We start from the raw sequence: 23661 nt of genomic DNA, 5'->3' as shown, positions 1-23661 counted from the left end.
CACACACACACACACACACACACCTTGGACCACTTTGTCGGGTCTCTCCTCTCTAGGTGCCCACTATTGACTGCTGTGGCATGAGACCCCTATCTTAAGGGTGGGGATAAAACTCAAAGGGCTGGAGTTACAATCCCATCTAGCCTACTCAAAATAAAATAAAAAGCCATTAGAATGGGTGGTGTGCTTGGTAACTTGCTTATTCTCATGGTAAGCTAAAATCTCAGAATGGTGCACTCACTGCCTCCTTGCTATTCTGACAGTAGAAATAGAAGCCCAAGGGGGGCCCGTGTGGTGGCTCAAAAGGCTAATCCTCCCCCCGCAGGGGTGTCCGCATCCCACATCGGCTTCAGTTCATGTTCCAGCCGTTCCACTTGCAATCCAGCTCCCTACTTACTGCCTGGGAAAACAGCAGAGGACAGCCCGAGTGAGAGACTCAGAAGAGGCTCCTGGTTCCTGACTTGGCATTAGTTCAGCTCCGGCCATGGCAGCCATTTGGGGAGTGAATCAATGGATGCAAGATCTCTCTTTTTTGTCCTTCTCTCTGTAAATCTGCCTATCGAATAAAAATAAATAAATCTTTTTAAAAAAAAAAACACAACACTTTGTCAAGTAGCTCATAGAACTTGGGGGGACACCAACATCTATCAGCTGCTGCTAAAGGTGGAGATGAAGAGAGGCAGAGGGCAAGTCACGTGCGAAGGAGCCCGAGGCTCCCACATCTGCTCCAGGCACTTCCATACATTCAGTTTTCTGGAAGCTTCTTGAACCTTGTTTTTGGTATTTTTGGTGAGTCCACTACATGCACATGTTGGAAGCATGGACAACCATGCAAAAACGAGACTGAGCTAGAAGGGTGTAATCCATCGGTACGGAGTGGGTGGGAGAGCCCAGCAGGCTTCTTGTAGATCTTTCTAGAGTGAGGAGGATCTGGAGACCTCGGGACAAGGGTGCTCAGAGGACACCTTTGCGGCCATGTCTCCACATGGTGGAGAGGGGTCAGATTAATCTTTGTGCTCCACCCAAGAGAAGAGAGAGTCTCGCTTCTCTCTTTTCAAGTTTTTTCTATTTTTTATTATTTTATATTTTTAATGTTTACATAACTGAGATGGATGTATGACCATGTGGACCACTGATTAGGGTGGGAATGATTGAGGAATGGGGGAAAGTGGATGAGATATTGCTCTCAATTTTTTTTTTCTTCCTGTATCTGAGGGAAAAGGAGAGGGCCATTCCCAGCAGCTAACCACATTAGTGCCCAGGGATGGGGGATGGCCACTCGATGTCATCCTAGGGTCTCTATGTGGAGCATGTTCCAAGGGTTTGGATAGTTTTGAGATGCTGTTGATTTCATTGTTCCAAGGTCGAGGAACTCCTGCCGAGGTCCACTGGCTGACATAGTCCACCTTAAATTCTCCCCTGGCTCAGACACTGCGTCAAATCTTGGAGGGGAGAGTTGTCCAGTTTGCCCTGCGCTCTATCCTCTGACATGGTGGTAGATGTCCTCTGCAGGCTTCAATGAGCTGTCATGTCCCCTATGTGCACCTGAGCATGCCTTCCACTGCACAGGCTTCGGCAACCGTGGAGACCCAGTTCTGACACATGCACTCCCAGTCAGACAACACATTCTGGGATTTTCTCCTTGATTGGAGTTTTGAATCCAGTGGTCCAGTGGGGGGGATCCCCAAAGAAACCTAGTCTGCAGTGACCCCAGATCTGACTCCTGTGGGTGTCAGCCAGTGCGGGGTCCAGCTCAATCTGTCACCCATATCAGCCAACATACCCATTATTGGTTTCAGTCTCCTGGTCAGTTGTCTCCAGCCCCATCTCATACACAAGCCAACAGATGCTACCCACCACACACTCAGTCCTCACGCACACCAGCAGAGAGATTGCAGCCTAGTTAGAAAAACTCCCAACAACCTCCAATCAGGCCTGCCCCCAGCCCTAGTTCTTGCGAATGCTGCTATGTGCAGCAGATTGGTCCAGTCTGTCGCGTATCCCATTTGGTTTTTATACACGTTAATGGGTGCTGCAGCCTAGCTCAGCCTGACTGACCCCACTATTCAGCCCACACTTAACCCTAGCAGATGCTACCACCTGTTCAGCCAAGTCCATCCCCCAGCCCTGGCTCTCATGCTCATCAATGGGGGCTACAGCCCATCAGAGGGGTGCCCATAATTTTTCTACTAGGCCCACTCCCAGCCCCAGATGTTGCACTCTCCAGGTGGTTCTGAGGTCTAGCCTGGCAGGATTTGCCCCCATTCCTGGCACTTGCCAGCTGATACTGCAGCAAAGCCCTATCAACCTGCACTTACTCTAGCTCATGGCATCAGTGAGTACACGGTTGCTTAGCCCAGCCTGGCTCTTCCCCAACCCAGCTCACATGCAGGCCAATGAGTTTTGTAGGCCTGCCCAGCCTGATCCATCCCAAGCCCCAGCTGTCATACATAATTACCAGGAGTGGGGTGGCTCACAGGGGAGCCCCCTGATATCCCTCTACTGGGTTCACCCCTCCTCCTGTCTTTCAAGTGTTAGTGGGTGCTGTGGCCCAGGCGGACACATTTTACCTCACCTTGGCATTCACTGGTGGGTGCTGTGCCCTGACTTGGCCCAGCCTGCCCCTGGTTCTACCTCATGCTGGTGGGTGCTGCAGAGATTCTAACTTCTACGACCCATTTTGGGGAGGCCATTATGAGCCAGGAGTGCTGCGTAAAAGCAATGCAAAATGTTCATGAGAGACCAGCAAGGTGGCACAGTGGGTTAAATCAATGCCTGTGACACCAGCATCTCATATGGGTGCTAGTTCAAGTCTTGGCTGCCTCATTACTGATCCAGCTCTCTAATGCTTTATCTGGGGAGGTAGCAGAAACTGTTCCAAGTGCTTGGGCCCCTGTACCCACATGGGAGGCCTGGTTGGAATTCTGGGCTTCTAGCTTTGGCCTGGGCTCTCCTCGCTCCATAAATACGACTTTCAACAGAACGAAATCCTTTTTAAAAGTTCATAATATCACAGGCATTACAAGAAAATGTTGGTTAAAAATACAGCTACAGAAAGAAGGGGAATGGCCGAAATGTTTCACCTGCTGGCTCAACCCCCAAGTGGCTGCAACAGCCAGGGCTGGGTCAGCCTGATGCCAAGGAGTCTGGAATTCCGTTTGAGTCTCCCACATCGGTGGCAAGGGCCCAAGTACTTCGGTCATCTTCTGTTGCTTTCCTAGGTTCATTGGCAAGGAGCTGGCCTGAGGGAGTCGGCGAACGCTGTCGCGCTACCACGGTGGTAGCAGGAGTGGGGACAAAGCCACAGCTGCTGCTGCACAGAATTCGCAAGGGATGAGAATGGGTCCATCACCGGGGAGAGGATCCTGCTGCAGCCTGAGGCGGGAGACACCTTTCCTTTCTGGGGCCAACAAAGCAAGGGCCTGGGACTTGGCAGTGCAACCCAGGAATCCCGCGCTGGAGACGCCAGCGCAGCCACCTGCTGCCGCAATCCAGCACCCCCGGAGCAGCCGCCGACGCGGGCAGCTGGGCTCCTTGGGCCCTGGACCGCCTCAGAGGTCCGGTGCGCGAGACCAGCGCCCGGGCGTCTCTGCAGCCGGCCACCCCCGCCCTTTCTCCGCGGGCTTTTGCACACGACGCGCCGCGGGCTGCTTCACACGAGGTGGCGAGCGCCGGATAAAACGAGCGGGCGCGGGCGCAGCGGCGGCGGTGACACGTGGGAGCGCTCGGAGCGGAACCAGAGTCAGAGCCGGAGACAGAGTCCGAGTCCGAACGAGAACCGGAGCAGCAGCGGGCGGCCTCGGGGGCGCCGGAGCTGGAGCGGACAGGCACGGTGCGCGGGCCCTGGGCGCAGGTGGTGCGCGCTACGGGGCGTCCTGTGCGCAAGTTCTAGCGCACTTTCGGAGGGGCCGCAGCGCGGGGCGCGAGGACCTGCATGGAGGTCACTGAGAAGCGGTACCTGTTGGACAGCAGGACTGGAGTCCGGTAAAGCGACAGCCCGGGGAGGGTGGGAATTTGAGCGGCCGCACCTCCTGTTTTGCGGTCTAGGCTGTGGTTAGTAGTAGTAGGCTGGAAGTAGCTCCAGGCCGAATGGGTGGGGCAAGGTTAGGTAAGAGAAAAGCGAGCCTAGCCACCTGACCAGGGATCATCTCTGCCCCTGGGCCCAACACGAGCCTGATTCCTGCTGGCGGCGGGGGGCGTGGAGGGGTGCGGGGAAGGGGCTCCGATGCTTGGCTCCCCCCACCCACCTTCTTTGCTTCCCAGCATTTGGCCTCCAGGCAGCTACGACCTGGGGTGATCCCCATTGGTCTCTGGAGCCAGAGCCCTGCACTCCTTCTCCCTGCTCCACTAATCAGCCTGTCCCTTGGCCCTTTCCCAAGGTCTCTGCTAACTCTATGCCTTGGAAAGGGTGGGGGAAGGGTGGACACCCAGGGCCAGAGCCCCAGGACACTCATTCCCCCAACTCCCACCCCATTCCTTCCTTCCACGCACAAACTTCTCACCTTCCGGTGGCTCCAAGGGGACTTGTGGGAACATCGAGACCCTCCCGGGAAAGACAGGACTGGCTTTAGTCCTTCCTGTCGCTATCTGAGAACTAAGCTTCCTCTTCCCTCCTTCTTCCCTGGCCAGGTCATACATGGGGTCTCTGTGGCAGGAAGGGATGGGCTGGATCCCCCAGCCAGGGCCTGGCCCAGACATGCAGGCCATGGAGCTGGCTGCCCAGAGCAACCACTACTGCCATGCCCAGAGGGGTGCACACAGTCAACACGACCTCAAGCGGGAGCAGGCCCGGCGCCAACTCTATGTGGCCTCTGCCATCTGCCTGGTGTTCATGGTTGGAGAAATCATTGGTAAGGACTTTGTGCCCGGTAGAGGAAGTTGGTGCCTCCACCGTCTGGGTGTCCCAGTGAAAGCTGCCCTAACAGCCCCATTCACTGAGCATGTACTGTGCTCGTTACAGACACATGAGCTTGCCAGTTCTCTGACTAGTTTTGTACTGTCATTCTCCTTAGTCTCTGATGAGATTGAGGCATGTCCGGGTTAAATGGCATGTTAGTATCAGGTAAGGAAAGGCCCGCATGCCCACAAAGCTCTAATTCAACTTGATTTTCACCTTTCCTCTCACAGTGGATGTTGTTGGCCCATTTCAGGAAGTGTGAAAGTCGAGACTCAGAATAGTCACTTACTCACAGTTGTACTGCTAATGGGTAGAGAGATCTAGAAAGAAGTGCATGCTTTCTAGAAGGCTGCTAAGGGTCCTCTACTTTCCTGGTCCTGTCCCTGCAGGTGGGTACCTGGCACACAGCCTGGCCATCATGACTGATGCAGCCCACCTGCTCACTGACTTTGCCAGCATGCTTGTCAGCCTCTTCTCCCTCTGGATGTCCTCCCGACCCGCCACCAAGACCATGAACTTCGGCTGGCAGCGAGCTGGTGAGGGTCCCTGCAGGCACTGGAGATGGAGCTAAGAGAGGGGACATTGGCTGGGGAGAAGGGGCTGGACAGGGGCTCTTAAAGGGCTCTAGCCAGTGGATCCCCAGGGGATGATAGGAGGGTGACTTGAGTCCAGGAAGGAGGTGTCAGCTTTGGCCTTGTCCCCCCAAATCTGTTGGGGGATCCCAGGGCCCAGCCTTTCAGGAGCTCCCAGTCTGCAGGGAAGCCAAGTTCATCATCCTGAGGAACACATTGGTTTCAACAAATGACAGTGGCATTCACATTGCTCAGGACTACACAGGTCAGCCCTGGAGGAGGGAAAGGTCAGTGGGAGTGACAGGCTTTAAACTCCTCAGTCCCCTGGACTGCGCTGTCATTGTCCTGTATGTGGGACATAACCCAACCACTCCTCCTGGGTCACCTTGGGTTGCCAGCTGAGCAAAGAACATTATTTACTTATTTTTTAAAGATTTATTTATTGAAAGGCAGAGTTACAGATTGAAAGACAAAGAGAGAGAGATCTTCCATATGCTGGTTTACGCCCCAAAGGGCAACAACAGCAGGGACTGGGTCAGGCTGAAGCTGGAAGCCTGGGATTCTATCTGGGTCTTCCATGTAGTTGAGGGGCCTAAGCACTTGGACCATCTTTTAAAGCTTTCTCGGATGCATTAGCAGGGAGCTGGGTCAGAAGTAGAGAGTCAGGGACTCGGAGCACACACAGCAGGTGCTGTAGGTGGCTGCTTTACCCACCGTGCCACATTTGTTCAATAAGCCAGTTTCTCTCCATGTAAAGCACAAAGGTTTGACCTGGATGCCTTCCAGGTTCCTTCCAGCCCCTTCTCAGACACAGTGATGGGATAGCAGCCCTGGCTTCAGCAGAAGGAGGCTCCGACTTGGCAAAGGGAGGGTGGCTCGTGGAGGAGGAACCTTAGGGTCCATGCTGAGGTTGGTCCTGCGGTCTGGTTCCTCCCCAGAGATCCTGGGAGCTCTGTTGTCCGTGCTGTCCATCTGGGTGGTGACCGGAGTGCTGGTGTACCTGGCCGTGCAGCGGCTGATCTCTGGGGAGTACGAAATCGAGGGGGGCACCATGCTGATCACATCCGGCTGTGCTGTGGCTGTGAACATCATGTGAGTGTGACTGGGTTCCCACCTGTGCCAGGCATCCCCAGGAAGGAGGCTGTACCACAATCTGCATGGGCCGCAGTGACAGGCCCAAGCTGTAGCACCTGGAACTCCTGGGTTGCACCTTAAGCTTAGGCCAAGGATGTCAGAAGCTTAAGTCCTGGCTTTGGGACTGGGCCCCTGTTCCTGAGACTAGTGGCTCCTTAGGGAGCCTCAGGGGTCACCCAGCATGTGGGGTTTGAGATTTTGGCGCACAGGGAGGCCAGCCCTGACAGGTAGTCTCTCCTTGCTTACCTATGACAGCCCTTGAACTTTGTCTCTGCTTTTGTAGCATGGGGTTGATCCTTCACCAGTCCAGCCATGGGCACAGCCATGGCCATGGGCACAGCCATGACGCTGGTCAATCACAGGAGAACCCCAGCGTCCGAGCCGCTTTTGTCCACGTGATTGGAGACTTTCTGCAGAGCTTGGGTGTGCTGGTGGCAGCCTATATTTTATACTTCAAGGTCAGATCCGGGACAGTGGGAAGGGGTGGAGGCGGGACACAAGACCCTTCCCAGATTCTTGCTCCCACCTAGTCCACAGTGTTTTCCACAGTTCAGAAAGGTTCTGTGGCTTGAATGTGTCACCTAGCTGAAAAGTTACAGTGTGAGATTCGAACCCAGGACTGTGTGGCTGAAGCCTGGGCATGACCCACCATATTGGGGTGATAGAAAGAGTCAGATCTTTGTCCAGAAGTTTGGCTGTCTCCCTAGCCAGCCATTTGATGTGGAGTGAGGTGTATGCTCTGGGTGAGTCTCAATTTCTCCATCTAGAAAATGGGCTGGCGGCCCACAAGGTATCTAGGATTCTTGTTAGCTCTGTCCTTGTCTCAGCCCACAAGCCAGGAAGGGTAGGAAGGGGCCAATACTGTTTCCTGAACTGTACCCTGTCCTGTCTGTTCAGATTCTGGCAAGGAAGAGGAGGAGAGAGCTGGGAGGCAGGGTCAGAGGGAGGCTCCCATCAACCCTGCAGGGGGTTTACGCACCTCTCACCAGCCCCGGCCTGGGTGGGAGCAGAGAAGGAAGTTAGGGAGAGTCAGGCAGTCTGCCTTCCCCTCTTCTTGCAGCCGGAGTACAAGTACATAGATCCCATCTGCACCTTCCTCTTCTCCATCCTGGTCCTGGGGACAACCTTGACCATCCTGAGAGACGTGATCCTGGTGCTGATGGAAGGTAACGGGCCTCAGGGCCTCCCTTTGGTGCTTGGCCCTCGAGCTCTAGGCCTCAAAAGAAGTGTGCGTGTGGATGCAAATGTGTGTGTTGAAAGATCCCTGCCCATTGGTGGGGAGCCACGATCTGGAACTTGGCAACGTCTGGAAGACCTTGGACCAACCTTGGATGACTTTGGCCTATAGCTGAAACTATTCTTGAAACTGTCTCCTGGCCCATGCCTCCCCTCTGCTGAGGCATCCACCTGGCAAGTCCGGTGGCTACCTGTGGGGTCTGGCACCAGGCACTCCAGCTGTACCCTATATACTTTCTGCTTCCAGTTGCGTTCCCTCAGGAAAGAGAGGGGGCACCAGGATCATGCTTCCCATTGCACGGAGAGGTCGACTGAGGCTCCAGACCGAGTATCAGCCCTGACCAAGTCTGCTGAGTGTACTAAACTGTGCCTCAGGAGGGCTGGCTGCCTGGGGAGGGGCTCAATAACCTCTCATCTGGGCTTTCCGGGGCGCTTGGGCCTTGTATTGTAGGTCATGGTTGTGGGCCTCTGTGGAGTCAGGGTTAGGCTGGAGTGAAGTCAGCTGCTGCCTGGGGTGCAGCTCAGCGCTTTCTCTCCAAAGAAGGGGGTCCCAGATGGCAGTGGCAATGATGATCTTGCCCTGGGGGTCCAGGACTTCACAGGTTCTGTCTTGTTCTTCCTTTCTGCCTTCTGTTAAACATCAGCATTTACATAGCACCTGCTAGGCCTTGGGTCATGTTCTGGGAATGGAGACTACAGTGGTGAACCATAGACCGCCCTGTGTTCAAGAGGGGATAGTAAATAAGTCCCATGGACATTCTGGGGTTCTTGGAACAGGCTGCTCCCATGTAGGGACTGGGAGACACCATCCTGCTGGCCAACGGGACCAACGAGGAGGAGAAGGAAGAGGAGCCAGCCCTGCCCCTCAGCCAGAGTTAGGGGAGCTGTTGACTTTACCTTGTTCCCTGCCATCCTCAGGGACCCCCAAAGGCATGGACTTCACAGCTGTGCGGGATCTGCTGCTGTCGGTGGAAGGGGTGCAAGCCTTGCACAGTCTGCACATCTGGGCGCTGACCATGGCCCAGCCCGTGCTCTCCGTCCACATCGCCATTGGTGAGTGGGTGGGACACTCAGGATGGGGCGAGGACATGCCCAGGGGTCCTGATAACCTCAGCTGTAGGAGGCATCCATGCATCAGGCCTGGCCCAGGTCACTGGTACACTCCCATGGGCCCTGTCCTGTTCTGTTGGGGAGGGGTGGGGAAGGATGGGTGCACAACTTGGGCTTCTGATTGTCGCCAGAGACCAAGAGTAAGTAAACCTTCTCTGGTGCCCTAGCGGAGAATGCAGATGCTCAGGCTGTGCTGAAGATGGCCAGTGCCCGCCTCCAGGGGAGGTTCCACTTCCACACCATGACCATCCAGATCGAGGACTACTCTGAGGACATGAGGGACTGCCAGGCATGCCAAGGCCCCTCAGACTGATCTCCTAGCCCAGGGCCCACAGGGACACAAACAGGACCTGCAGGGAGCCGGCCTGACTGTCCCCAGGCTCAGCCAGGACTGTGCCTGCCCGAGCCGTGTTATAAACCAGCCCTCCTCCGGACTTCAGCCTGCAGGTGTGGGACGGATCCTTGCCTGACTCTATGAATGGATCTCTTCCTGGCCCCTCCCACCTGACTGCAGCCAGCCCTGGGGGTTCCTCAGCAGATGTGCAGGTGATGGGATTCAGGCCTACAGCTCCCTGCAAGGCTGTGTACCGGCTATGCCCGCAGCCAGCGCTGTCCTCCCCCACAGCATGAGTGGGAGTATAGGGCAGGCAGACCACAGCGTCCTCCAGCTGGCACCTCACCTTCCCTCACGCAGCTGGGAGGAAGCCCTGAGACCGAGTCCCTCCTTCTGCAGGAACAGTCGAGTTGAAGGCAGCCTAAGGGGGTGCAGAGCTGTGAGGAACCCACATCCTCCTTGGAGTCCCCCTGAATCAGGGAACCAGGTGTCTGAGTCCTGGCTGAGCCTTAGTCCCTTTGGCTGGGAGTCAGACACATCCCTTTCTTGGGGGGGCTTCAGGAGCTGCCTCCTGGATAAGGACCTCGCCTTTTGCCTCTTTGCTTGCTCTCCCTGCCCAGGAAGTTGCCCCAAGTGGTATGAGCACATCCAGGGTTCACCCGGGACCCTCCGCGTACAACCTCTCCCTGGGCCACTCCCCTATCTAGTTGCAAAAGCTGAACTCTGACCGGGCTGAGCCAGCTCTACTGCCTGTACAGCCTGATGGGGTTGCTGTACCGGACACAGCTCAGGGGGCCAGGGAGCCATCTGCAAGGGAAGACGCTGACTCCTGGGCCGAGAGGGGGAGAGAGAGAAAGAGAGAGAGTTCACAAGAAGGAAGACCAGTGTCTCAGAGGTCACGCACCTGAGCCCCAGGTCCAAGATCTGTTCCTGGCCATTGCTAAGCCTTTCTGTGCCTCCGTCTCACCTGCAGTCAGTGCCTACCTCACAGAGCTGTGGGGAGGACAGAAGTCAACTCAGCCACGGACCTGGAGTGGTTGTCTGCTTTGATCATTGGCCTGGAAAGCTAGGACCCCACAGCCTGAGGCTGCCTTGCTGAGTGGCTGGGCCCTTGGCAGCTCCAAGTCTGACTCTGTCCTTGCAAGAGACAGAGGGAGGAGGAGCAGGCCATCTGCCTTTCCCTTTCCATCTGTAAAATGACCTCTGCGCCATGAGGCCTGCAGGAAGGCATTAGGGTTGCCCTGGAATGGGGCCTATAGACTCCAGGATCCTAAGTTTTGCTGTGTGCCAAGTCCTTACCCCTCTCTGAAGAGATGGCCACAGTTGTCCTCCACGTTTCAAACAAGGCTCAGAGAGGCTGAGTTCACTGCCTCAAGTCACACAGCGAGGAGGAGTCAGGTCTGGGGTTTCTGCCTCACCAAGAAGGCCTTCTGCTCCTATCAGGGCTGGAAGCTGTGGGCTGTTGCAGGCTAAGCAGTTTGCCCCATGTATGGGGCAGCTGCGACTGGAAAGGTGCCCATCTCCTGGCTGGGCCTGGCACCTGGAGCCACTGGCCCTGGGAAGGCCTCTGGTGCTGCAGCTGTGTGCCTGCACACCCACCTCCTTGGCCTTGACTCTGAGCCAGATCTCACCTGCTTTTCACTTGCAATCCCCCTGCACCTGTTACTGCATGACCCACATCTCCCCCACAGAGAGCCCACTCAGTAAGCCCAGCTGTGACAGGCCCCAGGGACAGCCTGAGTCACCCCTAGGCTGAAGGCTTAGGGGACGGCATGCCCAGCCAACGGGCCAGTCACGGGAGTTTCCAGAGCCGTGAGGCCATCAAAGCAAGAACACACCCAACACCCCCACCCTCCCAAAGTCGCCTTCGCTCCAAGGCGAGTCCTGAATTTCCTCCCCGCGCAGCTGCTGCAAGGGTATTTATAGCCTGGGCGTGAGGGGGCAAGGACATGAGCTTTATTTCGGAAGTGATAATTCCAGTTCCAGGTGGGTGAGTCCTGGAGAACCTTGGGTCCCCTCCCAGCCGTCTCCACTCCCGCGCAGCACCTCTAGACATGGCCCTTTGCTGAACTGCAGATGTACAAGCCACAGGGGCCTTCTGCATTTCTTCTGTACTGTGGGTTTCCAGTCCTGGGGCTGCGGATGCCCCTGACCACTTAGGGGCTGGGCACTCTGCTGGGATACCAGGCGGAGGCAGTGCAGCGCGGTGCTGGCCTCTAGTGGTCCAGTCCGGTAGCACAGGGAGGGCGGGAGCGCCTACACTACTGGCTTCCTCACACTCTTTACCCAAGCACCTGTGGATAGCTGCCTCTCGCCCCATGCCTAGCAGGCCCAGGACTGGGGCACCAGCTTTTGTCTCGGCGCACCCTGTTTCAGATTCCTGTGTGACTGGCACACAGGTAACATCTCCCTCTACCAGTTCCCCAGATAGTGGCCAGCCGGTGCCCCTGCCAGGCTGGAGAGAAGCTGACATGATCCATCCTCCAGGGCTCTCTGGCTGTTTGGGACCTGAGGGTCTAGAGCTTGCTAGGGCTGCAAGAGCGCCAAGGAGCCCGACCCCCCAGCGGGCGGGGGCAAGGGTTGCACAGTGCTGTAGGAGCAGGCAAGGACCCAGGCTGCAAGCAGTTGTCAGCGTGGGGGAGGTGTCCCGGCCGTGATCGACTGGCTCGGCTCTGACGCTTGGCTTGGCTACCTGGCCACCCGGGGTTGGTTCTCCACCTTCCTGCAGACAGGTGCCGCACTAGGACTTCTCCAGACTGCGGTACTTCTTGCGTTGCACCGACACTGGGTCTTTGAACAGCACTGGGTCTAGCCGCAGGCGAGATGATACCAGGGGCATGTCGCCAAACCATGCAACCACCTGGTTGATGCAGTCCCGGGCTGAAGGCTGCGACTCTGGTCCAGGCCCTGAGCCCCCCGGTGCCTGAGAGAGTGGGGCAGAAATGTCTTGATTGGCTTCTCTGTCCTTGCAAACTTCTGCCCCGTCCCCCAACAGGAAATAATCAGGTTCAAGCACTCCTAGGGCGGCTGGTCCCCCTAGCTCACTCACCGACAGCTCAGCTTCCTGGTGCCACCTGGCATGGGGCACTTTGATAGGGGGCAGCTTGGTGACAGCTGCCACTAGGAAATTCATCAGGATGTCCAAGCACGCAGGTGACTCATCTGCCAGGGTCCTCAGTGACTCGGGCAGGGAGTGAGTGAAGAGGGTATGGTAGTACCTGGGCCGGGTGGGAGAGACAGACTGCAGCAGAAAGAGGGTGTCCCCCAGGGGCCCCATCCCAGGGACAAACAGCTCCCCCTGTCCTGGGCCCACGTGCAGCCAAGTGTGCATCTCCACTCCCTCCCTCGCAGCTTCCTGGGGCTCTGAGCTCACAGGCCGACTTGGGGTTGAGGGAGATCAGCTCATTTCAAAGCCACCTAGCAGGCACAATAAGAGCAAGTTCAAAGAGCTAAGGCCTGAGCCCGGGCTGCCTGGCTGCCTGGGACAGTCTTCAGGCATTCGGGTCACTCTCCAGAAAATTTCCTGCTGAGGTTCTGGGTCAGTGCACGGGGGTCTCCAGGTGAGACACACACTCAGTTTAAACCTGTGCAAGGAGCCCCTGCAAAGGAGTGAGTCCTTCAGAGTTCAGAACCTGCCGCAAGGCTGGGGTACCACAGGCCTGAGATGGTCCCTCGAACACATCACACCCACATTTATGGAGCATCAGAGCCAATAGGGTGGCACGGTGAGTTAGGCAGCTACCCGCCAACACTGGCATCCCATATCAGGGTGACAGAGTTCCAGCTGATCCACTTCTAGCCCTGCACCCAAGAGAGCAGCAAAAGATGGCCTAAGTATGGACCTGCCACCCACATGGGAGACCTGGCTGGAGTTCCAGGCTCCCAGTGCTGGCCACCGTGACTGTCTGGTGAGTGAACCGGTGGATGGAAGCTCTGCCTCTCCCTTTCAAATAAATAGATAATCTTTTTTTAAAACAATGATCTTGTCCTATGACCACCAACTTTCAACCTACCTGCTGACTCAACTCATGCTGTAATTCTACCTACAAAAGTACCAGCTGGGATTTGGGGGACATCATGTGCCAGGTGTTCCAGGTTCCAGTCATACCAGCACTGTGGCGTGGGGATGTCCCATTTTATAGATGAAAAAGCAGAAAACTTCAAGGGAGAGGAAACTTGCCCAGGGCAACATGGTTGGAAGGGGCCGCTGCAGGCCTTGCACCTGGGCTCTGTACTTGAGGACCTGGTGCCCTGACCCCTGGGATAGGGTTGGGTTGGTACCGGTGGTAGAAGGTGGCTGTGGTGAGAACCATGGAAAACTCATTGGCCCTCTCAGCAGTGTGGCTCCAGCCACCCCCGGCTTCGTTCCAGAAGTGGCTATGTGTCACAAAGCCCACCATCCGCTCTGGAAAGCTCTGCCACACCCCGAAGGCAAAGTCCACCTGTAGGGGAATTTAGGCGAGTTATGAGAAAGGACTTACCAAACACCTTGCAACAGCCAGAGACAGGGAGAGGAAGCCTGCCTGGCTGAGGGCTTAGGGTGTGAGGCTCCAAGGACAGGAGTTGGAATTGTCTAGAAAAACAATATTCTCAAGACTATGACAAACCTCTGACTTTTCAAGAGCAAGCTGACATGGCTTGCTGAGGATGAGGGGGCGGTGTCAAAAGCAAGTAGCTGAACCTGCCGTGTGTGGCCCTGCCAGCTCTGGGAATTGGGGTGGAAGGGGGTGCTGCCAGGGCCCTCACCTCACTTGTGGAGACGCTGCTCTGGGCGTCCAGGCTGAGGACAGCGTCGGTGCTGATGGTGCTGTACGGGAGGAAGCGGGCGCTGGCCTGCAATGGGAGGGGGCGGGCATGACTCAGCTGGGGAACACCCTCCCTCCCTCCCAGTCCAGAAGGAAGGGTAAGAATCCACAGTCCTGCCCAGAACCCACTCTGGACCTGTTGAACATGTGTGGATTTCAGGTCCCCTTGGGAAAAACGGGATGTTTGATCTCTGGGGGTCCTTCCAGCTTTGAATCTCAGGATTCTTCCATCAGCAGCCTATTGGATACTCATATCAACCCTGGACGGGGCTTTGGAGGAAAACAAGGCTATGGAGCCAAAAGATGTGACCAAGAGTCTATGGCCAGCAGGTGGCAGGCGTCAACCTTTGGCCAGCCCCAGGGGCTGCCCTCTGACCACTAGTGTTCCAGATGTATCCCTGTCCGGGGCTCCAGTTCACAGGGTCAAGGAGACCCCGGAATCGTTTCTACTAAAAGCACAGCCTGATTTCCCCCGGTGTAACCTGACATGAGTGTGGACTCAGGACCCTGGAACACAGCCCAGGGCACCCTCCTGGCTGCCAGCATGAGCCCACCCCTTCCCATTCCTCACCTTCCTAAGCCCATCAATGACGGTCACAGGCACTGCTGTGTCTGGCCACCTGGTTGGCAATGGTCTCGCACTGCTCCAGAGAATCAAGATCTAGCAGGAAAGGCAGTGAGATGGAGGTGAGGTGGGTGGTTCCTGAAGTCTGGGGCCTCAGGCAGAAGTGGGGAGCCCAGGAGGCATCCTTCCCAGGACAGAACAAGAGTGGGAGATCAGCTGCATACGGGAGGGTGGCTTAGCTGGACTCCAGGTTCTTCCATGGCCATCTGGGCTTCTGGAAAGTGGCACTTCTGGAGACAGGAAGGCACCTGCTGGGCCTAACTACATGCTCCACCCCCACTTGCTCTCTGAGATCTCCTCTCCAACTGGTTCAGAAGTACCCTCCACCCCCAGCCGAGTTCATGGCTTCTTTCAGACTTCTCCGGGACTGAGATCTGACAGCATGCCAGGCGATGCTAACTGCATTGGAACCCTGCACAGAATCCTTTCCCGTCTGTTTCTGGTCCAGTTCCTGACCTCAGAATAGGACTGATGACTGAATGAATGAATGGCTTATTTTCTTTTAGTCCCACCTCCCCCACCACCCCCAGAAAAGGCAACTGCTTTTCAGTGCGTTTCACCACATTCCAGGAGAGTCGGTGGGGGGGTGGAGGGAGGAAGAACAAGAAGCTTGGAACTTGGGAAGGCAGCCAGGGCCCCTGCCCCCCACCCCAACCTGGGGTGTATGGCCAACCTGGGGCCCTCCTGGTCTCCAAGGGCCCAGTCCCATCCCTTGCCCCAACTCTGGATCCCAGGACCCTGGTTGGCAAGGATGCAGACCTGGGCGCAGTGCTGGGACTCTGCTACTGTGTGAATGAGCTTCAGAGGTGGCTGGCTGAGGGATCCAACCCAGATCAGGGCACTGAAGCTGCTCTCAGGGCGGGAACCTGGGCAGAGGAGACGTGGGTGTCAGGGAGGAAGGGGACAGAACCCTTGGAGAGTGATGGAAGTTGGGAAGAGGGTAGGGATGGGGGCCGGGAGAGGTGCTGGGGGCTTGGAGCTCCATGGGGGCAAACATGGGGAGACTTTAGGCTGTCCTTCACCCAAGCATACCCTGCTGCAGGTGGTAGAAGGGGAAGTCCCGGGGGCTCATGGAAAAGGTGGGCAGGGCCAGGAGTGCCCCTGGGGGGTTATTCCACAGCAACCAGTCATGCACAGAAGCTCCAAAGATGCGAGCCCGCAGAATCTGAAATGACAGGTGGCCATGCAGAGGAAGTGGCCAGTCTGGTGGTGGCCACAGGCCCTTGGCGTCTCCAGGGAGTCAGCAGCTGCATGGCCAGGCCTCAGCACTGGGAAGCTGCGGTCCAGCATGGAGACCCCTGAGATAAGGATGCAGAGGTGGCAGATGGAGACAGGCTGGCCATCCCCACTCTCCCTCCCCCTTCCCATTTCCTTCCTCACTGGTGGGTCAGGATCTTCTTTCCTGACCTGGGATCCCTCCTCTGAGACCAGCGCTTGGCCAAGGAAGTGTGACTGCGGACTGACCAAGTGGGCACCTGCTTGGAAATCGACCTGCCACAGTCAGGGACAGCAAGGGCAAGACAGGAGCAGAAACCCACCCAGGGTCTCACAGCCAAGTCCCAGATCCACTGCAGAAGCATTTTCAAAGGAGAAGCCCAGGAAGAAAGAATAGAGTGGGGATGAGGATGAAGCAGAAGTTCAGGGACCGGGCCCTGCTCTGGGGAGTGTCTCTTACCTCCAGAGCCGTGTGCACGACCTTCTCCACGGAGGAAAAGTAGGCTGCCCACAGAAACTGGGTCTGCTGCCGCAGGGCGAGGACCCGTGCAGGGGGCATCTCCCGGAGGGCAGCCAGGACCTGCAGGACACAGACAGGGGAAGTGAAGAGGCCTGGAACCTCAGCCAGCCTGGTTTCACTGGTGGGGCAACCTGCAGAGGAACCCCATGATCTCAAGTGGGTAGCAGCAGCCACCCCTGGCCAGGCCTCAGGGAATGGAAGAGCCAAGGGGCCAGGGCCCACCAGAGCTGCAGTAACATGGCAGCCAGGCGATTGTCATCAGATCGCCCAACCTCCCCATCTCAGTCTCATCATTGATGTGGAGGGGCTGCCCTCACAGGGTGGGTATGAGAGTTAAAGTGGATGACATGCGTGCAGTGCCTGGCACACGGAAGAGGCCCAATAAATAGACAGTAGCAAAGCTGGCACCATGGCATAGCAAGTTAAACCTCTTCCTGTGGCACTGATATCCCAAAAGGGTACCAGTTCAAGTCCCAGCTCACTTTCCATCCAGCTCCCTGCTAATGCACCTGGGAAAGCAGCAGAAGATAACCAAAGTGCTTGAGTCCCTGCTCAAGTGAGAAACGCGAAAGAAGCTCCTGGCTTCTGGCTTTAAACTGGTCCAGCTCAGGTTGTTGCAGCCATTTGGGGAGTGACCAGCAGATGGGTACTGAGGTGGCCATGAACCATGAGAGCTGGGTACATGGCCATCATCTGGTCTAAGTGAAGAACTGGGGAAACTGGACCTGGAGGAGGACTGGGACTTGTTTTTGAAACCCCTAGGAGTGTCTGCCTTCATGGGATTTTAGGGGTGTCAGGGGTGGGGTGGGAAGGCTGAGAGACTCATCACCAGGCATCAGAAGCAGGGAGAGCTGAGGGCTGAGGCCAGCCTGGGTACCAGCATTCTTGGGGTCCTTTGCGGATTGCTGCCCGAGTTACCTGTAGGGCTTGCCTCTCATCCACTACGATGGATGCCTTCGTCCAGTCGATGACCTCAGAGAAGGGAAGCTCCCAGCGTGGGCTGAGCAACACAGGGATACAGCCAGCCTGGCAGGGGAGTCACAAGGAGAACCAGGTCCACCCTGCACAGATCTGCCTCTTCCAGTTCTAGGCAACAGTGACTGTGGAAGCGGTGGTACAGGGGGCGGTGTATGTGGCCCCAGGTGCACCCTGGGCCCCGGAGTAAAGATGTGGGTGACTCCCGGCTTCCTCCCTAGTTCCCTGCACCCAGTTCCAGCTCAGGAGTGAGGGGCCACTGATAATGAGGGATGCCCCTGTTGGGTTGTACCTGTAGAGCTTGGAGAAAGCGCCAGGCGTCAGGAAGTTGGCCAGGGATGAGGCAGAAGGTGGCATTGGGCAGCATCTCCCTAGGCTGGCTCCTAAGAGACATCTGCACTTGAGACAGTGCCCCTTTGCCCCTACCCCTGCCAGGCCCCCGTTACCAACACTCCCGGGTGCAGCCACACCAGCATGGTCGCCCACCCATGTAAGCAACACCAGTGCGCATGCGTGGATGCACCGCCATAACCACAAGCCACGCGCCACCTCTTCTGCTATGGAGGTAGGAGCCCAGTGTGGCCTCCAACACTTCATTTCCTTCCCTGTGCCTCAGTTTCCTAGGCTGCAGAATGGGAGGCAGTGAAACCCCGATCCCCCAAGGCCGTGTGTGGCTCAGGAGGGTGCATGTCTGTCTTCCCACTGCCCTGCACACACGCTCTGGGTGGGGGCCCTCACCTGAGAGGCCTGGCGCCTGACCCTCCCCCAGCCCATGAAAGGCTGCTCTGTCCGGAGGCGGCAACTGGGCTGCAAGCCTAGAACCGCACAGGAAGCCGCTGCCCGGAGGCCCTGGGTGGAGGACAGGCCGGCTCTGTTCCTCCCACCTCCTCCAGCCCCGGGCCACACTCGGGCTGTGTATGTGTGTGGGAGAGGAGTCAACACTGCCTCCCCCGGGGTGTGGCAGGAAACGCTGCTGCTGATCACACCGGGCAGGTATGGGGTGGGGGCCGCAGGGGTATCGGGCCCAGAGGGTCAACCTCTGCACCAACCCCAGGTGAAAGATAGGGAGCTGGAAAGACCTAGAGACGGGCCAATGATCCCAGGAATGGTTGAGCCTACCCCTGACCCCAGGCCATCTGAACCACCTCAGAGCTGGGGCCTGATGCCCATGGGACAACACCTTCTTTCTCCTCTTTCTCCTGGAGGAAGCCACATCAAATCAAATAGCAGGTCCCCTTCTCGTGTAAAGCTGTTGCATCTGCCCCAGCCAACCAGGCACAGGCCACAAACCGTAAGTGTTACAAAGTCCTAAGTTAAGGTTTGGAGGAGACCAGAGAGCAGCGCTTGGATCCCTGCCTCCCTGGACCCTTGCATGCCCTTTTGCTCACCCTGGAGTGCCCCTTTTCAAAGGTGCAGAAGTCACCTCTGGGAAGCCCCTCTTGTTTCTCTCTCTTTGTGTCCACCTCCTATATGCTGCGGTCATCATGATCCCGGCTAACCTTTGGTGAGTATGTACTTCTGCTCCATGCACACTGCTAAGTGTTTGTCTCAGCCTCATGGCAGCTCCATGAGCTGTGCAATGTTACTGTTAACATCCCATTTCACAGACAAGGAAACTGAGGCCGAAGGTGTCCCGCCGCTCTGCAGCTCACACAGCCTCTCCCTGCTCTGCAGAGTGTGTCCAACCCCCGACTTGTCTGTCTCCCAAGAGGCTGAACTCCTCAGGAGGCTATTCTGCCCTTGTCTCAGTCTCTCCAGAGCCTGGCAGGGTGTCTGGTGGAGAATGGGCACTCACTGGGTACTGAGTGCATGCCTGCCCTGTGCGGCCCTAGAGGACGGGTCTGAGGCCAGCGGACCCAGGGCCTGGGAGTTCGGTTTCTACACAGATGGAACTTAGTGTGGTCTCGGGCGCTGCTAAGCTGCCAGTCAGAGGAGGAAATAAGTATTTGCGGGCAAGGAAACCCCTGTGTAGGGGGCAGAGGGAGGGTGCTACAGAGGGAGTTGTGTGGCACTCACTGGGGTCTGACACAAACTCAGGATCTCTGGACTCATGGGGTTGTGTGGCCCTTCTCCCACTGTGGGACTCTTCTGGGGCCTGGCCACGGGCAGCACCGCACGCTGGCTTCCACATGGTCAAGGCACTTCGACCTAGACAGCTCTTTCTGCCGTTGTAAAATGGCAGTGGCAAGTGTGATGATGTAGCACGCTAATCCTCTCTCTGCAACCACCATCTCATATGGGCACTGGTTTGAGTCCTGGCTGCTCCACTTCCCATCCAGCTCCCTGCGTGTGGCCAGGGAAAGCAGTGGGACACCTTGAAGACCCTGGCTTCCAGCTCTCGGATCAGCTTAGCTCTGGCCATTGTGACCATCTGGGGAGTGGACTAGCAGGTGGGAGATCTCTCTCTCTCTCTGTCTCTCCCTCTTTCTCTCTAACTCCGACTTTCAAGTAAAAATAAAAATGAATAAATCTTTTTAAAAAGCACTGTGTTGGCATAAAAACTAACACGTTATATCAAAAGACTTTCTTGGATCTAAAAGTTCATTGTGCCCTTCTGTGTAGCAAAGAATCCAAAACATTTTCTTGGAGTCCTAAAAATGTCACAGGCCCCAGACAGTGGTGGCAGGCTAAGGTTAGAGAGGGCTGACAAGACGCATGCCTCGCGGGGAAAGCAGGCCAGGGCTGGCCTCGCTGCACTGGGCTGCCCGCGGCACAGCCCCTCCAAGCAGAAGCACAAGCCTTTGGCAGTGGCTCCAGGAAGGGACGCTGGTGGGTGGTCAGGAGGCAAGGAGAGGGAGGAGGCTTCAGACTCTGTACCCTTTTGTACCTTCGAAATTTTGTGGGCTGTGAATGAATTACCTATTCATACAGATGAATAAATAACCATTCTCAATGGGTAGAGACTTATTCCAAAGCAACAAGGAAAGTACGAGGTTTGAAGCCAGATGTATGGGGCGCTGCTGCAGAGTGTCTGATCTGAAAGGTGAGGGGCAGCAGAGGACAAGGGCCCCCTGTGAAGGCACATGTCCTCCGTCTGAACGTCAACTTCCCAACCCTGAGATGGAGAACAAAGGATCCCACTGGAAGGGTGCCTGAGGGGCTTACAGGTGTGTGGCCAGCTCTGTGACCTTTAACTTTGTTTTTTAAAAAAAATCAAGATAACTTTGCTTTGGTATAAAATATTTTGACACCCGTGCATATGAAGGGTCTTCAAAAATTCATGGATTATGCACATGATGGCAAAACTATGCACAAATGTCAATTTTTTTTGCAGCAAACGAAACATCTGTAATTCAATTTTCTGCAGATTTTTTGAGGGAACTGCATAGCTATCAGATTCACCTGTGACTAACTGCATGTAATGATAGTTCAAATTAGCTGAGGGAGGGACTTCCTGAAAGCAAGCAGAGCTGAGTGCCTCATGAAGTGAACAAGGGAGTAGGGCATGCTGAACGGACCACCTGGTCACCAAAGCTGAGCTTCAGACGGAGCCCTGACATCCTGGGGGTCAGCTAAGAATCTGCACCATGCGTTGATCCTGGCAGAAGGACTGCAGGGCTACATGGGGTGACCCTGGCTGTGAGGGCTCCCTGCCTCCCAGGAGACACAGGAACCCCATTCCCACTGGAGCCCCAAGCCAAGGCAGAAACAGAGTTCAGTGGTGAGAAGAATTCCCCAGGAGGGAAGTGGTGCTTAGAATAGCTGTTGTTGTTCCAGTAGAGATCAGAGAGGGACCAAGGGAACACAGCCACACGACAGTCTCCAGCTCAGGTCTGCCCTAGGCGCTGGGACAACCTCGGAGGGACCTCTATGCTGGCCTGCCCAGCAAGCCATTAGAGCTGCCACCTCTGGGAACACAGAGGGACCAAGGGCCACCATCTCACCTGAGTGTGTCACTAGGAGCAACCCATAAGGTCCCCAGGTGGCACAACCCCCAGCTCCTGTACATTATCAGGCACTTCCTCTAGCACCAAGTTTTTCCTCCCATCCCACCTGGATCTGGGTCCCATCACCTAGAAGGGAAGGCTGCAGCTTCCTTGGAGGGGCTGTTCCCCATGGCAGGTGCAGGAACAGCCTCCAGTTGTGATCTGCCACTCATCTCCCTGGCCTCTCTGAAGCATGCCACAGGCTTGATCATGAACTCTCGCTTGAAATTCACAACTTTCCTACCACTGGCTTTAAAGACAGGTGATTTTGGATTAAAACACCAGCTGTGTCCCTTCTGACCCAGTTACTTAACCTCCCTGAGCTGTCATGTCTGATAGAGACACTCAGGGTTAGCGATTAGCACTATCATATTCATTATTACCAAAGCAATAAGTATCAAGATGCCACACGGTAGCAGTTTCAGAAAATGCCAGGGCACAGGGGACTGAACTACTGGAGAGGGAGTTGGGAAGGGAAGAGAAGGGAAGGAGTTTCGTTTTTTTAGAGGCTCCTGAAACAGAAGAATAAAGCCTGCATATAGACAGCTGAAGCCAATGTTTGCCAGGACCAGCAGTTTCTCCCTCTTAACCCTTGACACTCCTAGGTCAGCTCCCCTCCCACCCAGCCCCCAAAGGGACAAAGTCACTTACTGCTCGCTTCCAGGGTCCTGATCACAGCTCCCATCCCAGGAACCGGCAGAGGAGTTGGCCCTTGCGATGCACCACCTGCCCCTCTCCCCAGCCAGGGCTAACAGGGCAGCCCCAGGGTGGGGGCTGTGCTGCCGCAGCTGCCCAGGAGCCCCACCTCGCAATGGGTGGGCTTCAGGGAGGTGAGGGAGGGCCACATCGAAGCCAGGTCGGAAGGTATCCACTGTGGGGGTGGCCTCCGCCACCATTGCCTGTCCCAGCTGGAAGCTACGTGGGCAGGAGGCTGGATGGAGAGTGAGGACCATGTGGTTCTTGCCCTCGTTCCACTGCGGAGGCACCTGGCTGCACCCCTCAGGGCCGGGGAGGAAGAGCAGAAGGCAGGCCTCGGCTGGGCTCCACGTATAGTAGGGTAAGCCCTCCAGGGAAGCCAGGATCCTGCGATGAGCCTCCGAGGTGGATCCCACCACTGGGTACGCGAACACCTTGAACCCATCTGCCCTGCACTTGTGGGCATCAAAGCAGGCTCCCCGGTAGCAGCTGCCTCCAGTGGGGGCTTGAGGTGGAAGGGCGGTTTCCAAGAGTTCCTCAGGCTGGAAGAAACTCTGCAAGAGTTCAGCATCCTGCCAGCGGGGCCAGCCATGGGGGGATCCCGGGCCAGGCTGGGGGGGCACTGCTGGGCGCAGAAGCGGAAAGATCTCCAGAAGGATGAGAAGGAGACAGGAGGCTGACAGTGCCAGCCACAGGGGCTTTCGACCCAAGGACTGCATATGGGGCACCCCCAACTATGGCTCAGGGGAGCTGGGGGCCCCTTGCCAGCAAGCAGCAAGCAGTGAGCAGCAGGTGTGGGCACCCAGAGCTGGGATCAGCGTCCTAGGCTAGCACTCTCACGGTACAGATGGAAAGATGAGGCCCATGAGGCAAGTTTTCTGTGTGAGGCTGAACAGCAAGTCATAGATCAGGTGGAAAGAAACCCCAGCTGCCCAGCTTGGCCCCCTTTGCTCACTCAGGACTCTGCCTTCTCCGTTTCTGGACACCCAAGCCAGTGTGGCTCTCCCAGAAGGGTCCCTGCCCCTGAGCACGGCTCAGGCTGATGCAACCCCTACCCAGACTGCAAGGCCATGCCATGTCCCTCTACCCCACTGGCCACACTCCCTGACCTCGCCCTTGACCCAGAGGACGGCTGTCAGCCAGGCCATGGGCTGGTCAGAACTCCCCCAAGGGTGACTGGCCAGGGGCAGGGCTGGTGGTAAGCAGGGTCCCAGTAGACCCAGCCACCTCTGTCCCTCCTAGCAGGCACTCCCAAACTGTGGCTGTGTGGCTGGAGCTAAAATTAGACTCCACATCCCATATAGGCCATCGGGTCAACTGAAGTCAGGACTGGGGTGTAGCCAGTGCTGCTCCCCCAAACTGGCTGGTGGAGAGGGTGCAGGTGGTGCTGGGAGGGTTTGCGGTCCTGTTCAGTCTGCTGCTGTCCCAGTTCAGTCAGCACAGCCGCCCCTGTGCCCAGCCTGGCAGCTCCCCGGCATCCCCTGGCTGTCACCATGCAGAAGCTAAGGCTGCCACCGTGCCAAACTCCTGTCCCATGCAGCCCCAAGCTCCAGCGGCGTCCCAGCAGTATCCTGTTCCCTCTCCAGGCAGCGTTGGAACTAGTCTCAACCCTTCTC

At 56.6% G+C, this 23661-nt stretch overlaps 2 protein-coding genes across 3 annotated transcripts; one reads left to right on the top strand and one right to left on the bottom strand.

Moving 5' to 3' along the window:
- The first annotated feature begins 3934 nt into the window (after nt 1-3934).
- Nucleotides 3935-9333, top strand: SLC30A2 (solute carrier family 30 member 2). Of its 2 annotated transcripts, XM_040979756.1 has the most exons (8): nt 3935-3984; nt 4630-4850; nt 5287-5433; nt 6408-6561; nt 6887-7061; nt 7664-7769; nt 8758-8892; nt 9117-9333. In XM_040979756.1, the coding sequence occupies exons 1-8, from the start codon at nt 3935-3937 to the stop codon at nt 9260-9262; spliced, it is 1134 nt and encodes a 377-aa protein (XP_040835690.1). In that variant the 3' UTR covers nt 9263-9333. The 2 variants fall into 2 exon arrangements, with proteins under 2 accessions (XP_040835690.1, XP_040835691.1); XM_040979757.1 differs by lacking the exon at nt 5287-5433.
- Nucleotides 9334-12023: 2690 nt separating this feature from the next.
- EXTL1 (exostosin like glycosyltransferase 1) lies at nt 12024-22764 on the bottom strand. Its single transcript, XM_040979732.1, has 11 exons — nt 22001-22764; nt 17716-17806; nt 17367-17474; nt 16389-16508; nt 15746-15878; nt 15473-15579; nt 14660-14749; nt 14030-14116; nt 13565-13725; nt 12333-12501; nt 12024-12206 (listed from the first exon to the last, which is right to left on the bottom strand). Exons 1-11 carry the CDS (start codon nt 22762-22764, stop codon nt 12024-12026), a joined length of 2013 nt encoding a protein of 670 aa, XP_040835666.1.
- Between the last annotated feature and the right edge of the window lie 897 nt (nt 22765-23661).

This window comes from Ochotona curzoniae, unplaced genomic scaffold (assembly GCF_017591425.1).
Source record: "Ochotona curzoniae isolate NIBS_2020 unplaced genomic scaffold, NIBS_Ocur_1.0 contig_3255, whole genome shotgun sequence".
NCBI lineage: Eukaryota > Metazoa > Chordata > Mammalia > Lagomorpha > Ochotonidae > Ochotona > Ochotona curzoniae.
The sequence above is the reverse complement of the archived record's forward strand: the minus strand, read 5'-3'. Positions and strand labels throughout refer to the sequence as shown.